At 39.9% G+C, this 9,839-nt stretch overlaps 2 protein-coding genes across 3 annotated transcripts; both read left to right on the top strand.

The window, feature by feature from the left end:
- Positions 1 to 1,272: 1,272 nt before the first annotated feature.
- On the top strand, positions 1,273 to 4,244 carry LOC137804074 (zinc finger protein 625-like). The gene is made up of 2 exons (XM_068603043.1): positions 1,273 to 1,524; positions 1,653 to 4,244. Exons 1-2 carry the CDS (start codon positions 1,353 to 1,355, stop codon positions 2,630 to 2,632), a joined length of 1,152 nt encoding a protein of 383 aa, XP_068459144.1. The 5' UTR covers positions 1,273 to 1,352; the 3' UTR covers positions 2,633 to 4,244.
- Positions 4,245 to 5,601: 1,357 nt separating this feature from the next.
- rad52 (RAD52 homolog, DNA repair protein) lies at positions 5,602 to 9,590 on the top strand. Of its 2 annotated transcripts, none has more exons than XM_068603413.1 (12): positions 5,602 to 5,735; positions 5,920 to 5,997; positions 6,592 to 6,693; positions 6,912 to 7,005; positions 7,088 to 7,155; positions 7,289 to 7,407; positions 7,534 to 7,609; positions 7,702 to 7,931; positions 8,422 to 8,606; positions 8,896 to 8,976; positions 9,100 to 9,339; positions 9,418 to 9,590. In XM_068603413.1, exons 2-12 carry the CDS (start codon positions 5,944 to 5,946, stop codon positions 9,474 to 9,476), a joined length of 1,308 nt encoding a protein of 435 aa, XP_068459514.1. In that variant the 5' UTR covers positions 5,602 to 5,735; positions 5,920 to 5,943; the 3' UTR covers positions 9,477 to 9,590. The 2 variants fall into 2 exon arrangements, with proteins under 2 accessions (XP_068459514.1, XP_068459516.1); XM_068603415.1 differs by lacking the exon at positions 5,602 to 5,735 and adding an exon at positions 5,744 to 5,849.
- Positions 9,591 to 9,839: the final 249 nt, after the last annotated feature.

Here is a 9,839-nt window from a genome sequence, read left to right as displayed (position 1 = left end):
ACAGAGTGTCAAAGTGTCATACTTTGTGCTCCTCTGCAATGGTGCTCTGGACAATGGTGTCAATGAGGACCTGAACTGGGCTGGGCCACATTCATAGAGGCTAAACAAGCACACCACCAATTCAGAGTTTTTGGCATCAGCCTCTTGTTGAGTCCTAAGACTGCAGGCTCTCCTACTACATTTCATTATATTGTTTTAATGTTGTTTTTTTCTGCCGTTTTTTTCTCTTGTAACCTTAAGAAAAGTTATACAAAATAAAGTGTATTATTTCTGAATTATCAGGACAGCAGGAATTTAAAAGTCTTCTATCATGTTCTAAATACTTCCCATAAAATCATATTTATTAAAAAACATGTTCTCAATCTTATTGATGCTAAAAGTATTACTTAAAGCAATTCAGCATATTTGCTGCAGTTGATTACACTTCCATGATTCTTCCCATTTTGGTGTTTGTATCCAAAGGGTTGAACACACTTAATGGATTTTGGATAAAAGCATCAGCAAAGTTAATATAATAGATCATTGGCAGGTTACTGCTTGAGGTAAGAACTTATATTGTCAAAACTTTGAAGTAACAAAGACACTTCACAATTAAGTTTACTTCACACTTGTGGAAAAATAATTACATATAAATTAGTTAGATTTTCCTCCCAAATAAATAATTTGACATCTTTTATGACAGACAATACTGTGTCATTTTTGTATTACTTAAGTATAACATACAATGTTTATAACAACCTAAATATCAGTATGAAATGTGCTGGTTCCTTATTTAATTATTGTAGGAATCGGTCAGGGGATGGAGGAAGTAGGACCCAAATGCAGTAAAAAAAACAGTTCAAAGAATATTTAATTCAAACAAAACGGGTTCTCAAAAACAGACCAGGGAGGAAAAGAACAGCAACAGATACACACAGTACGAACCGACAAGGAGACAGGGGATACACAATCAGGAACCAGGGGGACAGACAATCCCAGACAATCACCAGGGCAGGAAGTGCAGAGACACATTGGACACAAGACTACAAAATAAAACAGGAAACAGAAAACTCAAATCATGACAGAATCACTCTGTATTATTAAATAATGTTTCCACCACAGAAATAACAATAAAATATTGTTGTTAGTTCGGATTAGTGGTTTGTAAAATTCTTCTTCATTTCCTGTGGGAATTTGTAAGAAATATGTATTTCTACTCAGTTTAAAGCGGAAAGAAAAGCTACCGGACTTCCACTGTCGGAACTTAACAGTGTGACACAACCCGGAAGTAAACACACGGGCTCGTAGTTTGAAGACGATGTTGTAATTGCGTTGAACATAATCACTTCAATTGTAGTTATTAAATAACAACAATGGCTGTAGTCGTGTATTTGAGGCAGTTTGTCAACGAGCGACTGACTGCTGCTGCTGAAGAAATATTCGGAGCTTTTCAAAAATCTATTGTCGAGTACGAGGACGAGATCGATCGTCAGCGCAGATTGCTGGATGTCTTTTTGAAACCTCAAGTGAAGTTGAACAGGATTGGTGTGTAAGAGCTCAATAAAAAGCCAACAGAGTAGCATGTCACACAAAAAGGCCACGTGTTAGAGCTTCTGCTCACAGGTCAGTTGTTCCATCATCACAGCAGTTCCCTTTGTCCTCTGTCCCTCCAGGGCTCTCACAACAACCCGTCAAGGAGGAAGAAGAGGAGGCTCTTGCTCACCAGCAGCAGCTCTGTGTTCAGGAGTGGAGCGCCAGTCTGAACCAAGAGGACCCAGAGACTCTACCGATTACAGAGCGACAGGATGAGCTCTGCACCAGGGAGGAGGGAGAGCAGCTTGTACTGAAGCAGGAGACGGATGCCTTCATGTTCATTCCTACTCATGAGGAAAGTGACCGTAGTGAAGATCAGACTCTGTACTTTAGCACTGATGACAGTCAACGTGTGATGTTGGAAAAGCCTTTAGGAAACTTCTCAGTTACAAACTTTGTGTTATCAGAACCAAATGCTGACCAGCAGCGCCTCTCTCTCTACTCTCATGAAGCAGAGAGCCAAAATCAGGAAGGAGGCAAGAACCCAGACCACAAAACCAACTGTCACTTAACCAACACATCTAATTCTACCTTACCTTTGAGTCACTCTCGTACTCAAATGTTCAAATGTAACACGTGTGAGAAAGCTTTTAAGTGCAAGTCATATTTGCAGAGACACCTGCTCGTACACAAATGTACAAAGCCCCATACTTGTAAAATATGTGGGAAAAGTTTCCAATACAACAGTTACTTAAAAGTCCACATAAGAATTCACACAGGTGAGAAACCATATACCTGCAACACATGTGGGAAAGGTTTCAGATGTAGCACTGACATGAAATGCCACATGAGGATACACACGGGTGACAAGCCGTACCAGTGCCAGGCCTGCGGGAAAAGATTTCGTGACATGTCGGCAGTTAAAGGCCATATTAAAATCCACACAGGTGAGAAGTCATTTACCTGCAAAATATGTGAGAAAGCTTTCAGTGGTAGCTCTTACTTGAAAGTCCACATGAGAACCCACACAGGTGAGAGACCATATACTTGCAAAACATGTGGGAAAGATTTCAGAAGTAGCAGTAACTTGAAAGGCCATATGAAGCGGCTCCATCAATGAAGCACAAACGTTTCAGTTATATAGTAATAAAAAAAACATACAGATCCAGGTGCTTTAATACTTATGCTTAGGTTAAAGGCCACATGAGAACGCACACAGGTAACAAGTTGTGTTATTGCAGCACAAAGCTTCCAGTTGTAGTCACAACCACATGATGTGGAAGAGATTTCAGAATGAGTAGTGGCTTGTTGGTTTTATATGTGAAGAGCTCACAGTGTGGAGGAATCACCATTGACACTATTGCTCACATGTTGAGGTCATGAGATATCACCTAAAATGTAGCGCCAAAACCACAGAAAAGACATTTTGAAAGTTAGTGTTACATTACCTACATGGTGACAATACTGTGGGAAAAGATTTAATTTAACATTCATACGAGAGACCATACAGACGAGAAGCCACATTTATGCAAAACACGGTCACAATTTTAGATGTAAAGGGGAGTTGAACGTCCACATAGACCCGCACGTTAGAAGCAGTTAACTTGCAAAACATGTGGAAGAGCCTTCAGATTTAGTAATGCACATGGTAACCAACAGAAGCAAGAAGCCAAACCTTAGCAAGCCCTCCAAGTTAAGATACTTTTATGAGTATTTAGCGAGGGGTGAAAGATCAGGGCGTTGTAGCATTGTATTTACAAAAAATGTAGGAGATGTTATACCATAGTTCTAGTGGTTTGTTGTGAAGACACAAGAGCAACCGTGGAGTTGAAACTCTTAGAGACGTGGCCACAAACAAAATGAAAGACACTTTTGCAATACAATAGGTACCTCTCTAACTGAATGTAAACGGTTGTATGTAAAGGTGAGATGTCAATGAATAGTGAAAAGTTTTCCTGTCGGGACTGTTTGCAGACAATATATTTTTTTCTGTGAGTGCACACACCTTGAGTGACTGTTCAAGTAATGTCATGATGCTGGTTGTGTCAAATGTTCATTTAGAAAGTAATAATCATTGTTTTCAGTTTAACAAAAACTTTGATATTGTATCTGGTGTCATTGCAATCCTTGACCACCAAAATGTACGGTTAGATACATTAGTGTTGGAAGAAAACTAATTCACTCTCTATTAACCATAATATTAATCATTGTTTTATCATAATAGTAATATGTGTCAGAAGGCCAGTGACTTTTCATTGAACTCTCCTCTTATGGCAGCATCTACACACCAACGTAGTATCTCCTGATAAGTCATGAGACAGCAAGTGTCAATAATGTCTCTGTTTGTCTAAACATATGGACGCCTGCCTTTCTATTTCGGCCAGGACTGGCCTGATTATCAGAAGCCATAAGGACGTCATGTGGGCCTTTGCGTATTGATAAACATATGTATTTAAGATGATAGTGTTGGGCTGGCTCGGAGTCCAGTCCAGGAGATGCAATTTGTCTGTCACGTTGTACTTCTGACTCGGCGCCTTCCTCAAAGAATAAATGTTCCTGTTTTAATGATTTTACTCGAAGGCGTTGAGTGAATTTTTCTAACAATTAGATACATCAGATCACAGTTTTGGTGTTATAATGTTTAGTTTAGGAGAGTTGATGCATAATAAATACATCATTTGGTTGGAAAGAAAAATAGCCACCATAGCCATCACCTGGACTATAACCCTTTATTACTGAATAGAGGCCTCATCAGTCGTAATATGTCTAATGTCTATATTGACCTTGGGCTATTATACTGTATATACCATAACAGAATCCAATGCAATATCAATACGTTAATAAAGTGGTTCTCAAGAGTACGTGTACATGAAGGCACTCCAGGGGGTACGTGAGATTTAAAAAATCAAAAAAAAAAAAAAGTGTAAGTTCATGAACAGAATTTGATCTATAATAAATCAGACACTGATGGCACAGCGCTGTGTATTACATCTTCTTTTAAACCAAGAATGCTTTGTGCTGGTCGTGAGGTACATCACTGAAAAAAGGTTAAGAACCACTGCTCTAATCTCATTGTCTTTTTATCGAGGGCACCAATGCAATGCTAATTTAAATACTTCCTCCACACCACTTTGTTGCAATGTTAGAAGTCAAAAGTCCTCAGTCAATAAAATGTGACTGGTTATAGATTAAGTTTCATGATTACATAAGACTTCATAATATTCTGTGTAGTTTGCCCTCTTTTATACTGGGTTTATATGTAAACTGCCGAAAATATATGGAAAAATTGTATTGCTCAAGGAATGAAAATGTGAGCATAGAACCCTGAGGTGAGAACATAGAACCCTGAGGTGAGAACATAGAACCCTGAGGTGAGAACATAGAACCCTGATGTAGGAGCCATAATAGACTTTAATCAGATGTGTTTTAGTGGTTTATATAAATGTGTTGAATCGCTCCTTTGAGTTACGTTACTGACTACGTCATAACCTAAATCCCAGGTAAATGGCTGCTGTGCAAGACAGGTTTTTGACCGTTGTGCCAAGCTGGACACTGAATGATTGTTGTACCTTTGTTTTTGATAAGTAAACCTTTATAAATGAAGTTACTGCTTCTGAAGACTCATTGCGCATCAAGCTCATTGTCCATACACAGACTGTAACAGTAGTGGTGATAAGAATTACCGGACAGAAACAAGATTGCCGTTACAACTGAGATCAGAGAACCCTGAGGTCAGACCACAGATTATATGTCCTGACCTCAGGGTTCTATGCTATATCATATATTATAGGAAGATTCCATTGCTGCAAAGCTACCATGCATTTTCCAGCACTATGGGGAGAAAAAAAAATCACTATGAGACGAGGCCTATCCAAAAGAGCGCAAATGAGACATTTTTGGGAGTCCGACTCAATGTCTAAATATCATACAACACTGTGGTGGTAAAGAAAATAGAAAGAAAATGAGTGTCATATTATATTTTTAAACAATTTTATTTTTCAGTTTTGACCACTATCTGATTCCAAGTCTCATACGTAGTAGAAGAGGCAATTATATCAGTGACGTCTGCATATTCCGACAGGACGTGAAGGCAGCACAAACTCCTCCTCCCGGTGTCCGAGCGGGAACTTCAGATGTGTTCGTCGGTTGAAGACGTTCAGGTTAAAAATGTAGCAAACGCCGCTCATTTAACACAACAATCCCGTTTGAAGACTTTTTAACTGGTGAGTTTGTGTTTCTATGAATGTGAAAGATAACGTCCACGACATGTGGCCATGTCTAGTTACTTTCTCTTCATAAATCAACGGGGTTGACCTGTACCGACTAGTCAGTTCAAGGTCTGTATTCAGCTTTTGAAAAAGGATCTCACCCTGAGGGATGATAATGACAAATGTCTGTCGGATTTAGTGACTACAGGAGGTCTCTGCAGTCATGGCCAACAACGTCGAGGAGAGGAGCGCCGCTGCAGCAACACGCTTCGGACAAGTAGGTGACGTTATTTGTATTACAGGAGAAACACTTCTTACCAACTCAACTCCGTTTGCAGGAAAAGTCTGTCGCTGACCAGACTAATTCATTCAAATGAGGCTCAGGTGTGCAGAAAATCAGCGAGACGCACATCTGCTTCACCCAATGCATGCTGGGAAAGCGTCTGTTCCCCACAGTCCCAAAAGGACAACTGAAATTGCTTTTTTATAATGCTCCAAACAATTTTTGCATATTTACAATATACTGTACACATATATTGTCTCCGCTTTGTCAATGAAAATCCAATGTTCAACCCTGTGATTGCATAAAGCAATGCTCCAGTATTGGATTCAAGATTCAAGATATGTTCATTGCCATATGCACAGATAACAGACAGTTACTCTGTACAATGAAAAGACTATTTCGCTAGGTCCTCCTTACGCACAGAATTACAACAAACATAAGGTAAAATAAATTAGAATTAAGAATACAATAAAAACGTTTGCTATAAACGCTAATGATATAAGAAAATATGACATCATTATTACGTCGGTCTATATACATGTATAAAGCGATATGTGTGGAGGTGCTTAGTTTTTCCTGTCTTGTCAGTGTACCTACACAGCGGAGGAGCAGGAGGCGGTGCATAGAGCTCTGCAACAGAAGCTGGGACCAGAGTACATCAGCACCAGAATGGCTGGAGGAGGACAGAAGGCAAGTCTTTGTTCATCGCTCTGCCTTTTTGTTTTATGTACAAGCGTAAAACCAGTTTCAAGTCAGCTGTAGAAAAGTTGGATGTTTGTCTGTCAGCGAGGTTATAATCACACATTAATCCTCCCCGGCCAATGTAACATGAACCATGCATGTGATTGACTTTTCTCAGAACGTTTTGTTTTTCTCTTTCATATTAACTCTTGAATGGACTCTTCCAGGTTTGCTATGTTGAAGGGCATCGTGTAATTGGCCTAGCCAACGAGATGTTTGGATACAATGGCTGGTCTCACTCCATCTCTCAGCAGAATGTCGGTAGGACTCATAGGGCTTTTTCTCACCAGACTGCTGTTAAAGTCGACCTCTTTTAATACTAAAAAACACTTTTGTTTTTCAGACTTTATAGACATCAACAACGGGAAGTTTTATGTTGGCGTCAGTGCGTTTATCAAAGTGCAGCTGAAGGTTAGAGGAAACCATACTTGTTTTACTATATTGATTTTAATGGTGGATCATCTGATCAAGATTATTATGTTATAAGTACCCATGATGTATTCTTCTCTGCTTGTTGTGTATATGATGTGCTCTTTTCCTCCAGGACGGGGCGTTTCATGAGGATGTCGGTTATGGTGTCAGTGAAGGGCTGAAGTCTAAAGCTCTGTCGCTGGAAAAGGCGAGAAAGGAAGCGGTCACGGATGGCATGAAGCGAGCACTGAAGTACTGCCATTTTTTTTTATGTCTTCTCAGTGTGAAATATGAAAATCATTTAGAATACACAATCTTTCTAAAATACATTTTGATATAAAAAAGACTGCTTCAATGTATGGATGTGTTTTTTTTCAGATGCTTCGGTAATGCTCTTGGAAACTGCATCCTGAATAAAGAATACCTCATAGCCATTAACAAGATCCCCAAACAGGTCTGGTACAGTATTATAATACTTTAACAATTTGTGTTTTTTATTTTCAATCAAAAAGTTTTTGGGTGCTCAATCTTCTCCTCTACACAAAGCCTCCTCCTCCTCTAGACCCGGCAAAGACGAAGCGCTCTGAGGGTGAGCCCTTAGTGGAGAAGGCCCGGTATGCCGGTCTGGTCCGAGAAGAAAAGCTTAGATCTTCTGCGGGTCCCGGCAGGACGCCACTGGAGCCCACAGTCCTCCATCACAACCAGAACTATTCAGAAGTTCACACACCTAATGTTACCGGCCCTTCAGACAGGAAGATGGACCACGTTGACCCCAGGTAAACACAGTGTTTGTACAAAGTGGAAAGTGTGGAAAATCCTTAATTTTTTAGCCTTTTATATTTGACATGTTATGAATAATGACTGTTTAATCTACACAGTTCTTCATGTAAACCAAAAATATTGTAATATTTCAAGTGACACAATCCTCCGGGCATCCCTCACCGTACGCAGACTGAACCCAATCTCTAAATGAGCTGCCACGAGCGCTAAACTTTTCTAATGTAAATATTTTAAATATACAATTATTACTGTGGGTATGAATATATTTATACGTAAACTTTTTTTTCTTCACAATTTGCATTTATAGTAAAACATTTAGACCTCAAGAGTCATGAAGATTTTGGTACCTTGAAAGTGTTTATATTTTTACTCCTAAAAAGCTGTATGACTGCAGATAAACAGCAGTGGGTGTAGTTTCTGGTTTTAACTCATCGCTTGTGCATCCAAATGTGCATCACCTCCAATCTGTTTCCTCCATTTTCCAAGACCCGCCATGGACTCTGTGAACGACGGCGAGTCGCACACAGACCCCAAACAGCTGAGAAAGCTCCGACAGCAGCAGCTTCAACAGAAGTTCAGGAGAGAGATGGAGACCAGGATGCTGCAGCAGAAACCAGATCAAACCAAGTCTGAGGACACAGAGGTCACTACTGAACAAGTATCTAGTGGAGGTAAAGGGGTTCCAGTGTCGCCTTGAGTGATTTCATTCTGTTCAGAGCAGCAGTATTAAACACAAGTTACTTACACATGATGGGTTTTTCTTTAATAACAGCGTGAATACATATTGCTTGTTTACCTGAGAACAACAAAAGAAACCATTTAATGCCACAAAAATAGTTAAATATCCAACTCTCTTAAAACTTCCATATTTTAGACCGCTGGTTTAAAGTGTCTTTTTTATTCTTTTTAGGAGCAAATGTTGTGGTTTTCTTTTTTATAATTATGCATCCATTCCTCCAGGTCTCCAAGATGTACCTGCGCTCAGGGACAGCACCTCTGCTGAACACAGAAAGCCCAGCGGCAGAGACGATCATTTAGCAGGTTATGTGTAAGCCACCACCAGAAGGCTCAACATGCTTTAACCGTGTGGGGAGGACACCTGCCTGTCTTCACCAGTTAGCTGCCAGCCTCACTCAGTACGACTCGTTTGTCTTTTTTCTGCAGACGATCCTGAGCTCTGGGATTTCACTCTGGACGGGGTTGATTTGCTGGACGTCCCTGCAGGCGGCCCTCCTTCCAGAGCGGTCCTACCGAGCACGCCTGGAAGTCACAATATGCGGACGCGCAGTAAGACCCCTCAAAGAGCTCCAGGCAGACCTCCAGACGAGGCCCCTTCGTTCAGTGGAGGACAGGACCGGGCTCAATACAGACCTCAACTTCAGGACCAGTATCAGGCCAGACCAGGTGAGATGTCATATAAGAGATGTTGGTGAGCTGTCGGATGAATTTCGTGGTCTTCAATCTACTTTTTCAACCCGACAGGTGAAGTCATTAGTCCATACAGACAAGGACAGTATATGAAGAGACGCCGACTGGACTAATGTTTCTGTTCCACAACTTCAACACTTTCTAAAGTCAATTTCTTCTCTTTTTTAAATAGTGCTTACACTTATCTTTGCAATCACTTGTTGCTGATTGCATTTTTTGGTGAAATGTTTCTGGTTTTGTAAAAAAATAAAAACATACTGAAAAGTCAGCTGGGTTTTTACTGAGATAAAACCAAACGTAATCAATATAATACTTAAAGATGTGTTTTATGAACTTTGGGTGTTTATTTGATCAGATATTTACTGTGAAATCAGAGTTGGATAAATATTATACGATTTACGTTTTCCAGACCTGAAAATAAAAGGATGAAAACATTTTAAGTCAAGACAAGATTAGTGACAAATTAGTCAAATAAA

This window comes from Clinocottus analis, unplaced genomic scaffold (assembly GCF_023055335.1).
Source record: "Clinocottus analis isolate CAN_PGR_092001 unplaced genomic scaffold, fCliAna1.0.p SCAF_6, whole genome shotgun sequence".
NCBI classification, from domain to species: Eukaryota; Metazoa; Chordata; class Actinopteri; order Perciformes; family Cottidae; genus Clinocottus; species Clinocottus analis.
The sequence above is the reverse complement of the archived record's forward strand: the minus strand, read 5'-3'. Positions and strand labels throughout refer to the sequence as shown.

Bases quoted from the DNA above. Each gene is read 5' to 3' on its own strand.
- LOC137804074 (XM_068603043.1), top strand. From the start codon at position 1,353: ATGGCTGTAGTCGTGTATTTGAGGCAGTTTGTCAACGAGCGACTGACT. The intron at 1,525-1,652 runs GTGTGTAAGAGC...CTGTCCCTCCAG, and splicing joins AGTGAAGTTGAACAGGATTG to GGCTCTCACAACAACCCGTC.
- rad52 (XM_068603413.1), top strand. From the start codon at position 5,944: ATGGCCAACAACGTCGAGGAGAGGAGCGCCGCTGCAGCAACACGCTTC. The intron at 5,998-6,591 runs GTAGGTGACGTT...CTGTCTTGTCAG, and splicing joins CAGCAACACGCTTCGGACAA to TGTACCTACACAGCGGAGGA. The intron at 7,932-8,421 runs GTAAACACAGTG...CCATTTTCCAAG, and splicing joins ATGGACCACGTTGACCCCAG to ACCCGCCATGGACTCTGTGA.